The following is a 20,549-nucleotide window of genomic DNA, read 5'->3' on the forward strand; positions in this document are numbered from 1 at the left end:
GTAGTTTCCTTGCTCTGTGCCTTAGTTTCTCCATCTGACAATGACAATCACAACAATCTGCCCCTAATTTTCTTATTTAGGAGCAATAAATAACTCCTGACACAGTTGGAGTTCCTTAAAGAAGGGTCCTGTGTCCTAGACAACACGACCCAGGAAGCCAGAATAACCTTTAGCTAAAGCAATAGCCTCGGCTGGACACGGTGGCTCAAGCCTGTAATCTCAGCACTTTGGGAGGCCGAGGCAGGTGGATCATTTGAGGTCAGGAGTTTGAGACCAGCCTGGCCAACATGGTGAAACCCCTCTCTGCTAAAAAAAAAAAAAAAAAATTAGCTGGAAATTGCTTGAACCCAGGAGGCGGAGGTTGCTGTGAGCCAAGATCTGTTGCCCACTCCAGCCTGGGCAACAGAGCAAGACTCCATCTCAAAAATAGAAAATAAAAATAAAGTACTAGCCTATGGAACAAAGGCAACACAGCTGCTCAATCAGTTTTCCATCCACTCGACACTGTTTACTCTGTCCCTCCGGTGTGCAAACAGAGTCCAAACTGAGACTTGTTTGTCATTGTTTTCCAGTCCCTGTCCACATTCGTTGTTCGTGACTGATGGGTGACAGAAGCCAGCTGGGTTATTATGCATACCAGGGTAAACTGTGCTCATGGAAGTCTATGTCTCAACCCGGCCCTGCCACATGGGAAGGGTGGAATAAAGCCAGTACCTAAGGCGGCAGGAGACTGTGCTCAGCTCACCTGGGGATGCTAGTCAGGTAGGTCATGACATTCAGAAAGTCTTCATCTGGAATGTGCTTGAACCCCGAAAACTCTGGGAACGTGATGATGGGGGCGCCATCCTCCCCTCGGCCTCCTGCAACAAAAACAGGTGGTCAAGATGCTAGCAAAATGCTGTCATGTCATGCCTCTGCAGGAAAGTTGGGTGAAAGAATATCAGTCACCTCTTTTCCTATCTGTATTATCTCAGACTAGAATTTGGGAGAAGTTAACACAGTTATTTTGAGCAAGGCTCTCTTCTCATTCATGCTGGCTCCATGGCATTGTAAGAACTCAATTTTGAATCCTTTGAAGAGAGTTACTGTGTAAAAGGTAATACTGATTTAATTATTCAGCATATGTCGAATAGTAATGCCAACACAAATATGTAATATTGCTCTTCATTTTTGTAGTCAGTAAATGTCAAAAGTAATAAATCCATGCTGGTTAAGAGAGTTAAGGCTAAAATCAGACAGCCTGGTTCAAATCTGCTTTGCCACATTGTTGCGATATGATTTTGGGCAAGATACTTAACGTGTTTCTTTTACATTTATATATATATCTATGTATATACATAGATATATATGTCCCATCATTTTATTATGTGGGAATAATGTTTGTACCTACGTGGTAAGGTATTGTGAGAATTAAGTGACAGCACAAAGGAGAAGCACCTTAGCAGGGTGCTTATTATATAAAACTGCTCAAAAAATGGTGACCATTATTATAATTATTATTATTACAAGGAAGCAATAATCAGCTTCCCTTCAAGAATTTATAAATAGCAATTTAAGATACCCTGTGAAAGTAAAAATACGAAAATTAACATTTAATTCAGAGCTGAGACCACCAAATTCAATAGATTCTATTTCTCAGTCCCCTTGCAGCTACATGGAGCCATTTGACTAAGTTCTAGCCCCGCAATCCCCAAACTGTGTCATAGGTACCCAGGGAACCACAGTAAACTCATAGGAGCGCTGTGACTATTTTAAATTTTTGAGGGAAACCCAGTGATAGTTGACATCTGTCGGACACCATATGCACTACTACTGGCTTGAGGTAGCTCCCAATTTCTTTTTTCTTTTTTTGAGACAGAGTCTCGTGCTGTCGCCCAGGCTTGAGTGCAGTGACGTAATCTCGGTTCACTGCAACCTCTGACTCATAGGTTCAAGCGATTCTCCTGCCTCAGCCTCCTGAGTAGCTGGGATTACAGGCATGCACCACCACACCCAGCTAATTTTCGTATTTTTAGTAGAGGCAGGGTTTCACCATGTTGGCCAGGCTGGTGTTGAATTCCTGACTTGGTGATCCACCCGCCTTGGCCTCCCAAAGTGCTGGAATTACAGGCATGAGCCACCATGCCCGACCCTGGTAGTTCCCAATTTCAACATCAAATTGCATTATATTCTTGTAGATGGTATTGCATCTTTAAAAAGCTGGGGGTTTGGTACTTGATGGAATAAAAAGCAAAAACAGTATGAAAATCAATGTGGAACAAGACATAAAGGTGGTGATATCTAGTTTGATTGCAAGGTTTAAGATAGTTGTAGTTATTTAAGAATAAAATTGAGAGAAAAAATAATATTTTAATTTACATGTATTATTTTTTCAAACAGCTACTAACTTGTTAGGACATAGATACATATTAAGTTGTTTGAAATGCTAGTTATTGCTTTTGGCCTGGGGGAGCCATGAAAGAAAGACTGAGATACTAAGGCGCAGAGAATTGAGAGGGTTTGGGAACCTCTGCCCTAGCCAGTGGCATAGGAGCTTAAGCTGCATGCACCTTCCAAGTGATGTCCTTGAAGACAAACCACTTGAAGAGGAATCATGGCTCTCGAGGCAAAGCCAACTACAAATGACTGAATGTATTTAACATATCTGAGAAAGACATATCAGTGTGGGGTGTGATTAGTGGGGACTGTGTGATTAATGAGGATGTGTGGTCAACAAAGAAACTACAGAAGAGGAGGACTCAGAGGAGCAAAGGCAGGCAGTGTACAGCCAATGCTATCCTAAGGAGAGAGGGCCAGCCCACCCTGAGAGTCTAATCGATGTTACCAGTCTATCTGATGACACCACTGTAAGATCATCCAACCAACTCTCTGGTGCTGACTCCAAGCCTGATAAGAATCTTCTGTTTATAATCTCATTTCCCATGTAAATTTGTTTCAAGAAAAGGAATGTGTTATTGAGCAAACATAAGTATATTATGTAAAGAATAAGTTAGTGCTGTGGTTTTTCTGCACAAGTCTCTTGTGGGTGTTGTTAATATGGGTCTTAGGTGCTCAGAAACCAATTGCTGTGGAATGAAACCATGTGAGATTTGTCTGGATGGTCAGTCATCCGTCCCCAAGAGGTACCTCTTTATTAATCCTATATGTTTACTCTAAATTTCCAAAAATGAAATCCACAGATTAGATGTTTATCAAGACAAGTATATTAAACTACCTCATTACAGTGACTGATAAGGATATTAACAGCTTTCATCTAATAATATTCTTCCTCTTTGTAGTTTCACAACTATGGGAAGTTTCAGAGAAATGTGCATTCAGAGAATTTGTGTCTTTAAAAAGCTAAATTTAGATGCATTACAACACTGTAGTAATTGCATAATCAACATTTGCTGAGGGAACGGCTAAAACATTTCAAGGAACTGAAACACGCTAAAATATTCACTAGAATGTGATTATGCCATTTAATTTTACCTTTTATTTATTATTATTATTATTAGATGGAATCTTGCTCTGTCACCCAGGCTAGACTGCAGTGGTGTGATCTCTGCTCACTGCAACCTCTGCCTCCCAGGTTCAAGAGATTCTCGTGACTTAGCCTACGGAGTAGCTAGGATTACAGGCACACGCCACCACGCCCGGCTAATTTTTGTATTTTTAGTAGAGACGGGGTTTCACCATGTTGGCCAGGCTGGTCTCAAACTCCTGACCTCAAATAATCCACTTGCCTCGGCCTCCCAAAGTGCTGGGATTACAGGCATGAGTCACTGCACCTGGTCAATTTTACCTTTTTATAGTTGACTGTATTAAAGTTAACCCCACCTAAATGAAAAAAGGTGACGTTTTCTTCTATCTCGGTTACTACCAATACTGAACAGCAGAGAGGCCCTAAGGTTAACTGTGGACACCCACCTACTGTTGAATATTAGTCTTAAGAGGCAGAAGCATCAAGGAAACACAGCTGGACTTACCACCACGGGGCAACCCACAACATTGCATCTAGTGCCACCTTCTGAGGAAACGCGGTAATGCAATAGGAAGAAAGGGATCATTCCGAAGTCCCATTCAAGGAATACAAAAAACCCCGAATTATTTGGTACTAAGTAAAATGATAACCTAAACTACTACTCCTACTATGATTTTGTACCTTTTCATTAAGTGAAAGACATCTAGTTTTATTGCAGAAAACATTAAGTGCTTGGGGAACATAAGAGGATTGCTGAAAGGGCCCTGGTGAGAGTTGGCAAGAAGGCTTCATACAGAGGTGAATCGAGAATACGGGAAATCCTATAGGAAGATGGCAAAGATCAATGATGGGGAAGGGTGCATAGCATCTTCCTACTGCTCTTTGCCTTCCAATATCTATTTTCCCTTTCTCCTCCACACAAGGTTTTCACTGGGGAAATGGCAGAACCATTCCCTGGGAGGCACTTTGGAAATCTCAGGGCCTGGGATACTAAATGATCCATTCTCCGTGATAAAACAAAGAATTGCCCCACATGCTACGTGACTTCCAAATGTCTTTCCAGAGGCTTAATTTAAGTGAAAAATCCATTTAAAATGCTCTGAACCTAGCCTCTAACTCTGTTTTTACAAATACTCATAAAGAATTCTTATTGTATTTATTTTATTTTATTTTATTTTATTTTATGTTAATTTCTTTGAGATGGAGTTTCACTCTTGTTGCCCAGGCTGGAGTGCAACGGCATGATCTCGGCTCACCACAACCTCCACCTCTCGGGTTCAAGCGATTCTCCTGCCTCAGCCTCCCGAGTAGCTGGGATTACAAGCATGTGCCACCACGCCCAGCTAATTTTGTATTTTTAGTAGAGATAGAGTTTCTCCACGTTGGTCAGGCTGGTCTCTAACTCCTGATCTCAGGTGATCCCCCCACCTCAGCCTCCTAAAGTGCTGGGATTGATCACAGGCGTGAGCCACCACGCCCGGCCAAGAATTTTTTTTCTTTTAATCTTAATAAAGTCACTGCAGGTATCCGATCAGCCCACCACACCCCAGCATTTGCACCCATCACATTTTTGGTGACTCCAAATTGAGGAGCAAGCACCTCTTTCATTATTCTCATGTAGCTAGACATGTATGTGGAAATACATGCTATTGAAAGATATGTTACTTTACTATAATTAGTTTCCTTTGATTTCTCCTTTACACTGCAGTTCCTTATATTTTATTTTTTAATTTTTAAAAATATGAGCATAGGTAGGGGCGGCTATTCACCTAAGTTTAGCCTTCCTGGGCACACAGCTACACTACATTTCCCAGCTCCCATGCTGTTAAGTTTGTTCAAATGACTCTGACAAGTTCAAGTCAATGGAATATGCTGTATGCTATCTCTGAGCTGAGAATTTTAAGAAGCACTATGCTCCTTCCATGTTCTGTTAGCCTGTCTGCTCCCCGGACACACATAAGAAGAAGGCTGCAATATGCATAACAACAGTAAGAATCAAAAACTCAAAGGAGCCTTCATTCCTGAACCTCCACATGGAGAAAAGTTGTCTGCTGACCAGGAACATACATGCAGAAGTGGTAAAAGAGTGAGAACTTAATTTCTGTTATGTGTGTTTTGAAACAGCCTTCGCAAAATCATGACTGAAACAGTGAAAGAGATCTAACTTAATCCACTCCATCTTGCTTCTAACCTCCAAGCTGTCCTTGTTTATTCCTGGGCGTAGGTTGAACTAACTTTGGGAGAAATTTAGTTTATAGTTTAAACAAAGACGGTAACGGCCCTTTCCCAAAGCAGACCCCCTTCTTGCCTGGGGATTAGACTGCCTTTGTAGGACTAACATTAGCCACAAGATTAAATCTTATGGTTTAGGAGTCCTGCAGCTGGGGGCTACAAGGTTCTGACCCTCCCTGAACTGCTCCTAAGATCAGTGCTTGAGATATTTTGCAGACCCTGCACTTGATGGATCAGCTGGCACCATCCAGATCAATAAATTGGCTCATCTGATCTTGTGGCCCCCACCCAGGAACTGACTAAACACAAGAAGACAGGTCCAACTCCCTGTGATTTCATCTCTGGCCAATCAGCACCCCTGGCTCACTGGTTTCCCCCGACCCACCAAGTTATCCTTAAAAACGCTGCTTCCTGAATGCTCGGGGAGACTGATTTGAGTAATAATAAACCTCCAGCCTCCCACACAACTGGCTCTGCGTGAATTACTCTTTCTCTATTGCAATTCCCCTGGCTCTGTCTGGGCAGCAGGCAAGGTGAACCCCTTGGGTGGTTACAGTTGGAGCCCTATACCCTTCGGAGTCTGTTTGTTGTAGTTGTTGAGCCCACCCTTGCAGATGCAAGTTACAGTATGTATAAATTTCATGTTAGGATGGCAGAGGGCAGTACAAATCATTTGTTATATAAAGGAGATATTCAGTCAAACATGACTGAGAACCTTCCCTCCCACCTGCACTACCGAATCCAACAGCCACTAGACACATGTGACTATGAAGCACTTGAAATGTAACTGGTCCAAACTGAGATACGCTGTAAGTATATAATGCAAACTAGATTTCAAAGATTTAGAATAAAAAAGGTAAAATCTCAATAATGTTGAATATTGAGTACATGTGAAAATATTATTTCAGATATGGGTAATTTTAAAATATATTATTAAAATTCGTTGTATCCGTTTATTTTAACCTTTTTAATATGGTTACTATGAAATTTAAAGTACACATGCGGGCCACACTGTATGTCTATGAAACAGTCCTGCTCTAGATATCACCCTTGGTTCTCACCGCCCAGGTTTCAAGTCACTAGCTCCATAGGTAAGTTAGGAGTTGGGGCTCTGATCTCTTCCTTGGTTTGACATTCTCCATTGTTTCAGGTAGGAGTCCCCCAGTCACCCCTGGGAGCCCTACCCGCCACCAAACCTGGGCTTCATTGGTGTGTATGAGGGGAAACTGGGGACTCTACAAGCCTAAGAGTATTGAGCAGTTGATTTCTTCATCAATTACTTTCAAAAGGATTCAAGCTGCCACAAGACAGAGGCAGAGAAAGGGAGCAAAGAGGCAGACAGATTCAGACACAGTAATTGCAAGTGGGAAACAATCATCAAGATAAAGATAAAAGGACAATTCCTTATAATTAAAGAAAAGGAGCTGTGGCAAACGTTGATAAATGGCTAATTCACTCCCAATCCCCTTTTCCCTGACCATCATCTCCTGTGGCAGTTAGAAAGCTAAATGCTTGCCTTCTGAGATTCTCTTGCTGCCAGGGAATGGTTTTGTGACATAATTCTGGAATAAGACATAAGCAGAAGGCAGCCAAGAGTTTCTACAAACGGAACCGAAGAAGCCAGCATTTTCCTTCTCCTTCTTCCTGCTTTGGACACTGACCTGATGTCTGGAATTGCAGCAGCCACCTTGAATCAAGAGTTGACAAATAAGAAGAAAACATCAAGAGAATCATAAAGATGTCAGCCTTAATGTCATCAAGCCTCTGATCCAATACCAAGAGTTTCTATCTTCAGACCTGGTTACGCAGTTTAAAAAACAAACCAACAAGTCTCAGAGGTTAAGTTCCCTGGTAGTCAGATACCATGCTGAGCACTTTTCTTCTTACAGATGAAAAACTGAGGTTCGGAGCCACCTACTGGTTGTGTTGGAATGTGAACCCAGAATTGTCTGAGTCCAAAGTCCAGAGTGTTTCCACCACACTAACCAGGTTATACCCTCATTTCCTAGCTAAGCCCTGAATTTAGAAATATCCCAAGTTCACTGTGAACATGCAGGTGTCCTCCAATGTCAGAGCTCCCAGAGGCCCCAGCCCTGGTCAATATCCAATTCCCGCTGGTGGCCCTGCCCACAGGCTTCAAGGCTGCAAACCATTGGGCCACAAATCTGGGTCAGGCTTCATGTAATGAGTCTCTGCTCTTCTATCAGCCGTGGGAACACATGCACAGTTCAGCAGACTAGGCAGCTAGAGCTGCATTGAGGAAAAGGCTCTATCCTCTCCTTCACAGCCTTGCTGGTTGACAGGGCCTCTGGCTCCTTCTAGAGATCAGTGAAATTGGTAGAAAATTTTGTAGGGAAAATATTTACCTTACTTGCCTGAATCAGGAAAAGGAAACTGCTGTGAGTTGGGGCTGAGGCTGCAGCTTTTAGGCTACCACAGCCATGGGAAAAGACCTAATTAGAGAGATTTCTGTTTTACAGCAACTATACTGGCCCCCACCACAGCCTCCTTGCTGACACTTGCTGTTTCTGCCAGAAAAAGAGAGATGGTTAAAGATGAAATGCAGGCCTCTGATTCCAAACAAAGTGCTGACTCAGAGAGACCCACGGCTGCCACTATTCCTGCAGACTTGCAAGGCTGTAATTACTATCACAGCAAATCCACGCTTCTCCTTCATAAGAAAGGCAAATTTGGGCTGGATGTGCTGGCTCACGCCTGTAATCCCAGCACTTTGGGAGACTGAGATGGAAAGATTGTTTGAACCCAGGAGTTCCAGACCAGCCTGGGCAACATGGCAAAACCCCATCTCTACAAAAAATTTAAAAATTAGCTGGGCATGATGGTGCGCGCCAGTGCCTGCCTGTAGTCTCAGTAACTCAGGAGGCTGAGGTAGGAGGATCACTTGAGCCTGAGAGGTCAAGGCTGCAGTGAGCCGAGACTGTGCCACTGCACCCCAGCCTGGGCAATAAAGCGAAACCATGTCTCAAAAAAAAAAAAAAAAAAAAAAAAAAAAAAAAAAAAAAAAAAAAAAAAGAAGACAAACTTAAATGACAAAAGAAACTCAGAAACGAAGGGTTATCTTTATTATGGTCAAAGAACCTTCCTAAAGCAGAAGTGTATTCTGTGCCCAGTGTGTGTTTCCACAGTTCTCTGTTCTATGTTAAGGAGTGACAGTCCTCTCTATTCCTAATCAGTGGTGGCATTGTATACTGTAGTTATTGTATGACTTCGGTTCCTTATAAAAACTATCTTATTTGTAATAGAACCCCAAAATAAACATTTTATAGAAATACAAAAATGTATCAGTAAAAAAGACAAACACTTATTTAGCACTATAAAAGATATCAGAAAAAAAGAGAAACACTTATTTAGCAGTTGCAATACTAAGCATTTTTCATACATTATGTCATTTAATCCTCAAAATTACTGGCTGGGTGCGGTGGCTCACGCCTGTAATCCCAGCACTTTAGGAGGCTGAGGTAGGTGGATCACCTGAGGTCAGGAGTTCAAGACCAGCCTGGCCAACATGGTGAAACCCTGTCTCTACAAAAACACAAAAATTAGCCGGGCATGATGGTGGGTCCCTATAATCCCAGCAACTCAGGAGGCTGAGGCAGGATAATCACTTGAACCTGGGAGGTGGAGGTTGCAGTGAGCTGAGATTGTGCTATTGCACTCCAGCCTGGATGACAGAGCAAGACTGCATTTCAAAAAAAAAAAAGTTACAATAATCCCATCATACAGATAAGGAAAGTGAGGCTTAGAGAAGTAAGCTGCCCAAGGTGACGCTGCTAGTAAGTACAGAATCCAAATTCATATCTGGAGCTGTCTAATACCAGTTCATGTTTTTTCTATATTGCCTCTAAGTCATAAGAACAGAAAGAAATGCCTCAATAATACTCAAAGGAGATAAATTTGGATCATAAATGTATTCATTAATCAGTCACTAGACTGATTCCTGGGATGAGCCATTGCATAATTATATAGGCCAGAATCATGCATTGAGGCCTTAGAGCTTTAGTCTGAGGCTCTAGGAATCTATCCGACCCCAGCCCACCCATCATCCATTCCAGACCTTGAGCTGCATGGTAGTCTTGGAGCCTTCTGTGGTAGGGCCTTTTGTCTTGTGCAAGCCTAGACTTTTGTCTTGTGCAAGCCTAGACTCACAGTGGGAAGCTATGAGACTACGCCTTCAGGAGGCTGGTTAGGTCCTCCCACAGGGACCAATGGTGCCTAACTAGGCATTTGGGGAGCAGGGAGACCACAGGCCTCACAGAATAGACCACAGGGACTTGGATATTTTTGTACTGAGCACCTTTTATGTTCTAGTCTCTGATCTAAGTATTGGCAATACAGACAGAAACAAGAAAAAAGAGGACCCTGTATTTATGGAGCTTTCAGTGACTATGTGAGCAGTGACTAATGTGGAGGAAAGACCAGAGAATTCCCCCAGAATGTCCTGGATTATGTAAGATGTGGCCACCCAGGAGGCAATGCTGGGGTTAGGAGAAGTATCCCAATAGTAACTGAGTTCACATCTCCTTCAAATCAGTGGAATGAGGAGCCTGGAGCAGATTAAATGTGATTTGGAGAAAAGAAAGAGATGGGACTTTTTTTTTTACATCCCATGTTGTAGAATAAAATTCACGCCAACTACATATTCTCTCTGTGATGTAACTAAGATGGCTTTGTTGTTTTTTTCAGAACAGATGTAAAAGTTGAAAAGAGTAACTTTCCACTTTATCCCTCCATGTTATATACTAAGGACATCTAATGTCACCACTTCATTCTCTAAGTTGGGTCTAACTACAATTTGGGGTTTGGCATCTACTTCTAGTTTTAGTAATTAAAGTCTTGTCACCCTTAGCTAGGCGAGTAAGAAAGAACAATATTTAAGTCATGACAGCCTTTCACGGTTGTGTCTAGGCTCAAAAAATGCTAGACTTTTAGTCAGAACAGTTTCATTCCCAATTAAATGCTTAATGGAAATCCCCTTAAATGAGCTAAGAATAAAAGACAGTTCTCCCAGAGAACAAATAACCTCAGCAACATTTGGGAACCCTCAGAACTTAGACCTTTTGAAGGAGGAATCTTAGAAGAACATCCAACAGGAACATTGGAAGAACATCATGGTGGCAGCTGATGTCAGTAGTTATCTCTTTTTCTTTCCTCAAAATCTTTTCAGCTCTGTTATTTACAACCACAAAGAAATGTGCTCCTTTGGGAAAGATCAGATTGCACTGAACAGCAAAGGTAATAATATATATAATATCCCACCCTCTTCTGGCAGGATAGGCCTCAGCCTGTTCTAGTCCCAGGTGAGGCCTAAGGGGTGAGTAAGATTTGAGTATAATATTGCTCAAGGTTCAAGAGATTGGGCTTTCCCATCAAGACTCCCACACCCATCAAAATCTGGAAATGCAAATGAATGTGCTCCTTACCTGAAAGAATGGCAAATTGTCTGTGAAGTTGTTCTATTATCTCCACCGCCATCAAGGGCCTAACTTCCTGCTGCATAATTTCATCTGCACAAACGAAATACAAAGTGGGTTAAATATGTAATTTTCTTGTAAAAATTACAAGAAGAAATTAAAAAGAAACAAAGGCAAGTTGTACTATTGGGAAATCTGGGACTTATCAAGAGATGGTTCTGGCACATCATTCCCTTGAGAACTTGATTCCTGAGATCCAGGGCTGTATCTGGGTTTGTGTGCTTTGGAGCTTATGCATCTGAGCAGGGAACACATTTCTAGAGCCCCTACCAAGGCTTTGGGAGGGACCAATACAAGGAAAGAACCCTGAAGTTTAAGCTTCAGTAGCTTCACAGTAAACCTGCTGGATGATCTCATTATGAAAGCAGGTATTTGCCTACAACTTTGGGTCTGCAGAAGGACACTTTAAACACAAACAACATAAGTTACTAGAGCTTCTTTCAAAATAGGTCATAAAATCAGTCTGGGATTCTTGAGGGTTCTTTAATTTTTATTTTCCTCCCTACCTCACTTCCTTCCTTCCCCCCTTATCTCCATTCCTTTTTCCCCCTCCCAGAATACTTTAAGGGGCCTCTTCCTACTGCTAAATGTATATAAGGAGGCACTTTTTCACTTTTCTATTTAAAGATTCTCCTAACTGAATAATAAGTTGTAGGTTTCCAATGCAAAAAATCCAATCCTTTCAAGCACAAATCTACAAAGGTCCTCTAACCCTAGAAAATGACTTATAAGCCCTGTGATTTGCCCTCATATCCATTTGGGGAAAGTGAATTAGAGAGAGGGGAAGACTCCCTGGAATCCTTCAACCTGGGCTGAAGAGAGGAAGGCATTTTCATGTTCTGTCTGCCTAAGATATTATCTTCATTTAGCTATCTCCCAGGGAATCTTAAAGAATAAACTGGTAGCTGGGTACTGAGGCCCAGGCGGGAGGACTGCTTGAGGCCAGAAGTTTGAGACCAGCCTGGTCAACAGAGTAAGATCTTGTCTCCATGAAAAATTTAAAAATTAGCCAGACATGCTGGTGTATGCCTGTGGTCCCAGCTACTTGGGAGGCTGAGGCAGGAGGATCTCTTGAGTCTACGAGTTTGAGGCTGCTGTTAGCCATGATTGTGCCACTGCACTACAGCCTGGGCAACAGATGGAGACCCTGTCTCAAAACAAACAAAACAAAACAAAAAACCAAACAATAATAAAAAATGAATGAACTGGTTATTGTTGCTACAGGAGCTAAACATCCGGTTAGATTAAGGCATGAACCCAATAACCTGTGCTCTGATGCTAGGTGGGAATTTCCTATTGATTCAGTATGGGGAATTTCCTATTGGTTCAGTAACATTATGATATGCCAGTGTTGACCAATCAGAAGTTAATATTTGGGAAGGTCCTCCTTGAGCCTTGGTTTCTACTCTCAGCTTTTTGGTGTGGAGGTTAAAGGAGATAATCTATATGGAGATGTACACAGAGGGTGCTGAGCAAATGCTAGTTATATCTATTGTTCCGAACAGACAGGTCTTTCCCAAATTTGCTTTCTGAAAGTCTTGTAAGGGGTGGGCCAAGTGCCAGCTTAAGCCCCAAGATTCCCTTCAATGAATTCCCCCATTGTTTTGGGTAAAGGGGATAAATCCAGACCAGGGCTTCTTCATCCCAATACCACTTCCACCCTAAATTCACTAAAAGTTCAAAGAACTCCTTCATCACTGTTAATTCAGTGGGTGTAATAATGGCATGGTAGTCATATTTTATACAAAGTGTTAGAAACACAACACTTCTCTGTTAGAAACACAAATTGAAGCATTTAACAGTGAAATGATATGAAGTCTGAGATTTGCTTACAAATACTCCAGCCATTCCCCTTTGCCAAAAGTATGCATGGGGTGGAAGTGGGGGGTAGATGAAACATGATTGACAAAATGTAGATATTTGTTGAAGCTGGTTGATGGGTCCACAGGGGTTTGTTACATAATTCTCTCGCTACATTTCAAGTTTTCTGTGATAAAATGTAAAACACAAGTAGACAACAACATAGAGAATTTCAGCAGAAACAGAAGTTATGTAATTAAAGAGTTTTTCAGAGTACAATCTCCCAGCAGTCTAGGAAAGTGGCATACTCAGAAGTAGAGCTCCATTATCATTTGTTCATACCTGGGCATTTTTTTATTTTTATTTTTTTAAGATGTAGGATCTTGCTCTGTCACCCAGACTAGAGTACAGTGGCATAATCATAGCCCACTGCAGCCTTGACCTCCTGTGCTCAAGCAGTCCTCCTGCCCTGGGCTCCCAAAGTGCTAGAATCAGAGGTGCAAGCCACCACGCCTGGCCAAGCAAGCATATTTAAGAGATGATGAACTCAGAGAAAAACAAAAATCAAAAGGTGTAATTTACTGTTCTTGTATGTTAATATTTGAGGTGTGCTTTAAATTAAACATTTTAAAGATGGAAGATCTGAAAGGGGAACAGACATTAGCGAAGTCAACCATCCCCACACCAGCTCATTTTTCAAACAACAACATGGAGACCCAGAGAGTTCCTGAACTTGCCTGCAGTTATGCAACAAATAACTGTAGAGCCCGGATCACCTGACTCTAAGAGGGCCAACCTCAGCCACGCTTGATAGAATTCCCAGACCTTTGCTTGGCCTTGAGTTGCAAAGGCTCCTGCAACCCTGAAAAGCTGACTAGTGTCGTGGGAATCTGAGGTTTGCCCATCCCTCCATCCTCCGACAGAGACCTTTCTCACCAGCCTCCTGTGGCTATCAGATGAACAGGACTAAAATTCATAATTTGTTTTTCTAAGAATAGCAATGAGCTGCTTTGCTTTGAGTGCAGGTTTTGCTGAGAGTGCTTAGTCTCCAGCCAGGAAGTGACATGGTTATCCTTGAAGTCTTCCTAGCAAAGGAGGCACATGACCCAACCTGGCCAGCTGCAACAGATCATGAGGCTTTCTTGGACTCATCCTCTGACTCATGATGGAGATGACTGCAGATACACCCAGTCTTCAGCTGCCTGACACTGTGGGCCTGTTGGAATAGGGCATGCTCTGTTCTGCCCCCAGTAAGGCACACTTATGCTCTATACCAAAAGAAATAGAAAGACCGCCCTGCGGCTGGCAGGCCCTGCCTCCCACTCCTGTATAGGTAGGTAGGGGAGGAAGTGCAAGAACTGTTTGGTTCTAAAAGAACACCTCCACTGCAATGGGAAAGGACCTGCTTCAGATTCAGACAGACTCGCATGCAAAGGCACTTTCTGCCACCTTCTAGATAGGTGATCAGGGCAAGTACACTCTGAGTCTCAGTGTTCTCACCAGTAAAAGGGTTTTTCCTTCTCCCAGGAAAAGGTGAGCAGAACCGAGACCCACCAAGGCGCTGGTGCCTGTTACACATCTGCCGTGGCCTCACGGAGGTCTGCGGAGGCTTCCTGCTTGTTCTTTGCCATTTTTGGCTTGCTTAGATTAGGGAGAAACTTGTCTTTTTTTTTTTTGAGGCAGAGTTTCGCTCTTGTTGCCCAGGATGGAGTGCAATGGCGCAATCCTGGCTCACTGGAACCTTCACCTCCCTGGTTCAAGCGATTCTCCTGCCTCAGCCTCCCGAGTAGCTGGGATTACAGGCATGCACCACCATGCCCGGCTAATTTTGTATTTTTAGTAGAGACAGGGTTTCTCCATGTTGGTCAGGCTGGTCTCCAACTTCCACCTCGGCCTCCCAAAGTGCTGGGATTACAGGTGTGAGCCATCATGCCTGGCAGAAACTTGCCTCTGTTACCCACATAAGGCAAAGGGAAGTGATAATTCAGTTTCAACACAATTTCTATCCTGGGCAAACAAATACACTAGGGAAAAACTTGTCTCTTTTCTATCCTTGATAAGTACACAGAAGTGTGACTCTATTTTACCCTGGCCCCACAATTCCAGAAATACAGATGGTATCAAAGGCCACACACAGCCTCCAGACTCTTAGGCAATGAAATAAAAGTCCAGCATGTACCACGGGAATTCCACTGCAGCCAGCAAGCAATATCCCTGTGTTGCCCACTTCCCAGGCTGAGAGAGCAGCATGTGCTCTGGGGCCAGGACCTTTGCTAATGATTGGAGTCATCTTCCTTACAACAGAGGGCAGGAAACAGGGCTGATGACATCTCAACGCTGACTGCTGCAATGGATAAGGGATGAAGGGCAGTGAAACCCTTAGCCCCCCACTCTTGCTCTTCTGAAATTTCTATCACACTGTGATTTAAAAGATTCAAGTATGATCTGAGGGGGAAAAAAAGAACTAAATAAATAAATACCTAGGTTAAGGGGGGAAAAGTATGGTCTAGAGCAGAGAACAGCTCCCCTAAGTTTGGCAGACCCTGTGACATTACTGTTTTGCCCAGAGAATCCAGGGGACAGAAGGAACAGAAGCGTCTTCCAGTTCATCAAACTAGATCTCAACAACTGAGTTTGCAACAACGCGTAACAAGCCACGAACCAGGATCTCCCGCTCTCAGGTGCTGCGTAAAGACTGTACCTGTTAATAACATGAATAGGGCACCAGCTGTGAGCTCGACACTAACTTTGCATGTCACAGATTAACTAGTTGAATTCATTGCACAATGACAGAAAAGGGATGTGCCCTAACACTCAAATGAACGTCTTCCAGCCTGCCTCACCCTCCTACGTCCACAACTAGACTAGACTTGACCACTGAGGAAACTCTGGACCAGAGGCTCAGAGACACCAGTTGCTGGGCTGGTACAAAAAGCCAGCCCATGAGGCATAATGCATTTCACCACTGTTTTATTGGCCAGGTCAGAAATAACACAGACATATTTCCTTCTTTTACTGGCTCCTGTGCTATAGCGATGCTTAACCTGCCCTATAATGGTGACTTTTGTCTTATCCATGACAAATAATGAAGTAAAGGCTTTTGAAAGCAGAGTAATTGTTTAGAAGGAAATTTAAAGATTTTAAAAATCAAGAACACTAGAAAATGTCCAACTTCCTAGTCATCAACAAATGAAACTTAAACAGCAATAGAATATCTCATTTCATCCATAAAATAATTGAGAGTCTAATACACAATGCTGGGGTTATAATGGAAAATCAGTGCTTCTGCATAACCTCAGGGAGTGAAGCAGGTAGCATCCTTGTGAAAAGTAGTTCCTCAATCTTTTATCTGGTGATTCCTGAGCACTTATGTGGTTGATTCCATACCAGATACTTTATATATGTGACCTCATCTAATCCTCAGAACAACTCTAAGGGTGATATTGAACTAGATTTGAAGTAGCTTGCCCAAGATCATGCAGATCCAGAACTTGAACCCAGCTCATTCTGACCTCCAAAGCCCAACGTCTTAACCATTACAGTCATTAAAATTTCCATAATATTTTATGCACTCATCCTATATCTGAAAATATATCATGAGAACATAATAAAAACTTTATATGTAACAGTGTAGACTGTAATATTTTTACCCGAGTGAAAAAATGGAAGCAGTCATTATACAAGTATAAAGACCGCATCCATCGAAAAATATTTAAGATACACCATCAAGGACACAAAAATACTACAAATGGTGAGATTATTTATAGCCAGATTTTAAAAAAGAAAGAAAAAAACAAGTGTGTGATATGTTTATGCACTTATGTGTGGGCATATGAGAAAAGAATATATGAAACAGTTGTGTTAAAGTGATGGAATTATATGTGGTTACCCCTTTAGTTTACTTACAGAAAAGTATGCACTGGTAGCCTTTAGTTTTTACACTATTGGTACTTTATTGAAGTATAATTTACGTGCAATACAGTGCACAAAGCCTTAAGCATACAATTTGAGGAATTTTGACAAATATACACTGATGTAACCATCAAACAGATCAAGAAATGGAATATTTGGCAGGGTGCAGTGGCTTATGCTTGTAATCCCAACACTTTGGGAGGCCGAGGTGGGGGGATCACCTGAGGTCAGGAGTTTGAGACCAGCCTGGCCAACATGGAGAAACTCCACTAAAAATACAAAAATTAGCCAGCATCGTGGCACATGCATGTAATCCCAGCTACTCAGGAGGCTGAGGCAGAAGAATCACTTGAACCTGGGAGGCGGAGGTGGCAGTGAGCTGTGATCATGCCACTGCACTCCAGCCTGGGCAACACAGCAAGATGTCGTCTCAGAAAAAAAAAAAAAAAAAGAAAGAAAAGAAAAAGAAATGGAATATGTCCCTCCCACCACCTCCAGAGAGTTCCTTGTGGCACCCCCTGCCCAGACCCTCACTTTGGAGGGCTCAGCATCTCACACCCTACCGACATGAACATATGTATTAAAGAACACTTGGCTGCCCGGGGAACTCATGGTCCAGTGCTCAGCGCTGGCAGGTGCACATAGCCCTGGAAATCTACTCTTTGAACGCTGCTCAGACCCAGGGAAATACTTCACAGCTCTTGGTCTATGTCCTCAAAAGAAAATGCGACCGCATCCAAATGCTAGGGTGGTTTGTGGGTTGCGCCACTGCTGACATCAGGGACACACACTGCTTCAGAGTGCAGGGAGGATTTGAACTGCGGAAGTGCTTAGATAAGAGAAAAAACAAATGAATTAACTTGAGAAATCCTTCCTCTCTCACAGCATGATAATGTAGATTCTTTGGTTATTATATATCCAGTCCAATAGAACCAAGCATCAATGCTCTTACTTTTCTTTTTGTAATTCATCATGCAAATATACTCAAAGTTTGAACTTGTTAAACACAATTACATTTTACTTAGATCACATTGACTTTAGATCACTGTTCTCAACAGTTCAAAGTGAAAATCTCAGCTATACCAACACTGGTTTTGCTGACATGAAGACAAGAAGAAATATATTTTATGGAATAATGACTTATGGATTATGTATATATTTATTATTAATTCACATATCACTGGCCCATAACCAGTGAAACCTATTGGTTGGAAACAGTGTGTGGACAAAACAATAATAATTATCATTACTGTATATTCAGTATACATACAATAATATGATATAGTATGATGAGATGAGAAAGGAGATTAGACAGAGAAACAGAGGGAGACAGAAATACAGAGAAAACCATGTGAAGATGGAGGCAGATATCAGAATGATGCAACCACAAGCCAAGAAATAGCCAGAGCCCCCAGAAGCCAGAAGAGACAAGAAACTGAATCATCCCCAGAGCTTCTAGAGAGTGGCCCTACCAGCACCTTGATGGTAGACTTGTGGCCTCCGGGACTGTGAAAAAAATTAATTTCTCTTGTTGTAAGCCATCAAGTTTTGTGGTCATTTGTTACAGCAGACACAGGAAACTAATATAATAGGCATAGATTGGAAACAGACAATTCATAGAAGAAATATAGCCAATAAATTTATATCAAAACATGTTTAACCACATGTCTTAGTCTGTTCTTGCTGCTATAACAAAATACCTTCGACTGGGTAATTTACAAATGTAGAAATTTTATTTCTCACAGTTCTGGAGACTGGGAAGTATAAGGTCAAGACACCAGCAGATTCAGTGTCTGGCAAGGACTTCCCTCTGCTTCCAAGATAGTGCATTCTTGCTGCATCCTCACATGGTGGAAGGGTGAAAGGGATGTATGCTGAGTTCTCACATGGCAGGAGAGATGGAAGAGGGAGGCAGCTGTCTGAAGCTTCTTTTATAAGGGCACTAATTCCATTCACAAAGGTGGATTCCTCATGACCTGTCCACCTTCCAGAGGCCCGACTTTCTAATACCGTCACCTTGGGGGTTAGGTTTCAACATACAAATTTTGGAGGGACACATACATTCAAACCATGGATAAAGAAATGTAAATTAAAACAAAACGAGACATTTTCTGCCTGATGGATTAGTGATTATCTTAACAATGAATAAGATTGGGTTGGTAAGAGTGTAGGCAGATTATCTATGGGTGAAAGTATAAATAGGTACCATCTTTCCATTGATTAATTTAAAAATAACTGTCAAAATATTAAATATGCAGCATTTTAGCTAAGAAATTCCATGTCTAGGCATTTCTAAGGTAATACTAATACAAGTACAAAATAAATGGGTTCAAAGATGTTTATTACAGCTTGTTCTTTTGTTGCAAATGACCACTAATAGAGGATTGGTTAAATAAATGATGATAAAGCCATATAATAGAATACTATGGAGGCATTAAATAAAATCAGATATATCTATGCTACTGACAGGAAGGGAGGTTTAAAATATGTTAAATTTTTTAAAAAGAAAGTGAGCTACAGAACAGAATGTTGTTTATATTTATATATATGTATGTATGGAGGTACTGCTTAAGTTGAATTGCAATGAGCTATTGAAGCAGAGATGGCTCGCTGCCCATCAAAATGTCACAGATCCTCTTCCATACGGTAGCTTTACCACTGAAAGGCAGTTGCCTAGCCAGGGCCTCAATCTCCCACCCACCTCTTTACCTTCAGTTATGGTCATGTGACTGAATGCCAATGGGAGGTAAGCAAAAATGATGTTTCACTTCTAAGCTGGGGTATTTAAAAAACAAGTTTGCTTTCGCCACTCTCTCTTCCCTCTCCCAGGCTGCAAGGTGACAACTCCAAGTATAGCAAATGGCAGACCCACAAGATAGAGGCAGCCAGGGTCCCTAAAACACTGAGAGAAAACAGCTCTCTGACAGAGGACAGTGTGTCGGAATCTATTAATCCATTGAAATTTGGGTGTTTGTTACAGCAGCTGGTACTACTCTAACTTAGAAGCATTCATTTTATAATATTAATATAATATACTTATAATAATATATATTATAAATATACTTTTTCTTTAAAAAGAGAAAAAAGGGAGGGGGGACAGTCAGTGGAAAAGCAAACCTCCAGTTGCTAACCCTCCGTGACCCCCCAACAATTAAACTATGGGTCTTTATTAACGCATATTTCAATCAGCGTGTTATCTCTAGTTTCATTTCCCTAATCCCAAGGAATCAGTGTTACTTTAGTCCAAAAAGTCAACTGACAGTATCTCATGAACATAATGCTGCAGTAATGTCAGAAAGGTCTTTCAGATACTCACAAAATTTACATTAACATACTCAACCTTTCATTGTTGTCTTGAGTCACAGAATAAAGTGACTGACAGCTAAAGAATACAGGTGAACATTTCATAATCTTCTTTAGTAGGGAAAAATATAAGGCATATATAATGCTGTGAGCTTAGGATTTGGCAATTCTTATTCTTCTTTCAAATTATTTCCTCTCCTCACTACTAACAGAGTTGGAAAGCCCTTGTAATAATTTAATTTTCATAAAATCAGGGCAATCATATACACTTCAATTCAAGCCTTGTAAGGATTTGTGTGCATGCATGGGTGAGCACACATGTTTAAATATGGAAAGCAAAATCTATT

General features: G+C 41.7%; 1 protein-coding gene across 2 annotated transcripts in view; it reads right to left on the reverse strand.

The window, feature by feature from the left end:
* MCF2L2 (MCF.2 cell line derived transforming sequence-like 2) overlaps positions 1 to 20,549 on the reverse strand; it is a 242,044-nt gene that overhangs the window by 190,585 nt on the left and 30,910 nt on the right. For both annotated transcript variants that reach the window (XM_011945800.1, XM_011945799.1), the window contains exons 2-3: positions 11,137 to 11,220; positions 746 to 860 (exon numbers count right to left, since the gene is read on the reverse strand). In XM_011945800.1, the coding sequence (XP_011801190.1) occupies positions 746 to 860; positions 11,137 to 11,212 (191 nt within the window). In that variant the 5' untranslated portion in view covers positions 11,213 to 11,220. The remainder of the gene's footprint in view (positions 1 to 745; positions 861 to 11,136; positions 11,221 to 20,549) is intronic.

This window comes from Colobus angolensis, unplaced genomic scaffold (genome assembly GCF_000951035.1).
Source record: "Colobus angolensis palliatus isolate OR3802 unplaced genomic scaffold, Cang.pa_1.0 Scaffold245, whole genome shotgun sequence".
NCBI lineage: Eukaryota > Metazoa > Chordata > Mammalia > Primates > Cercopithecidae > Colobus > Colobus angolensis.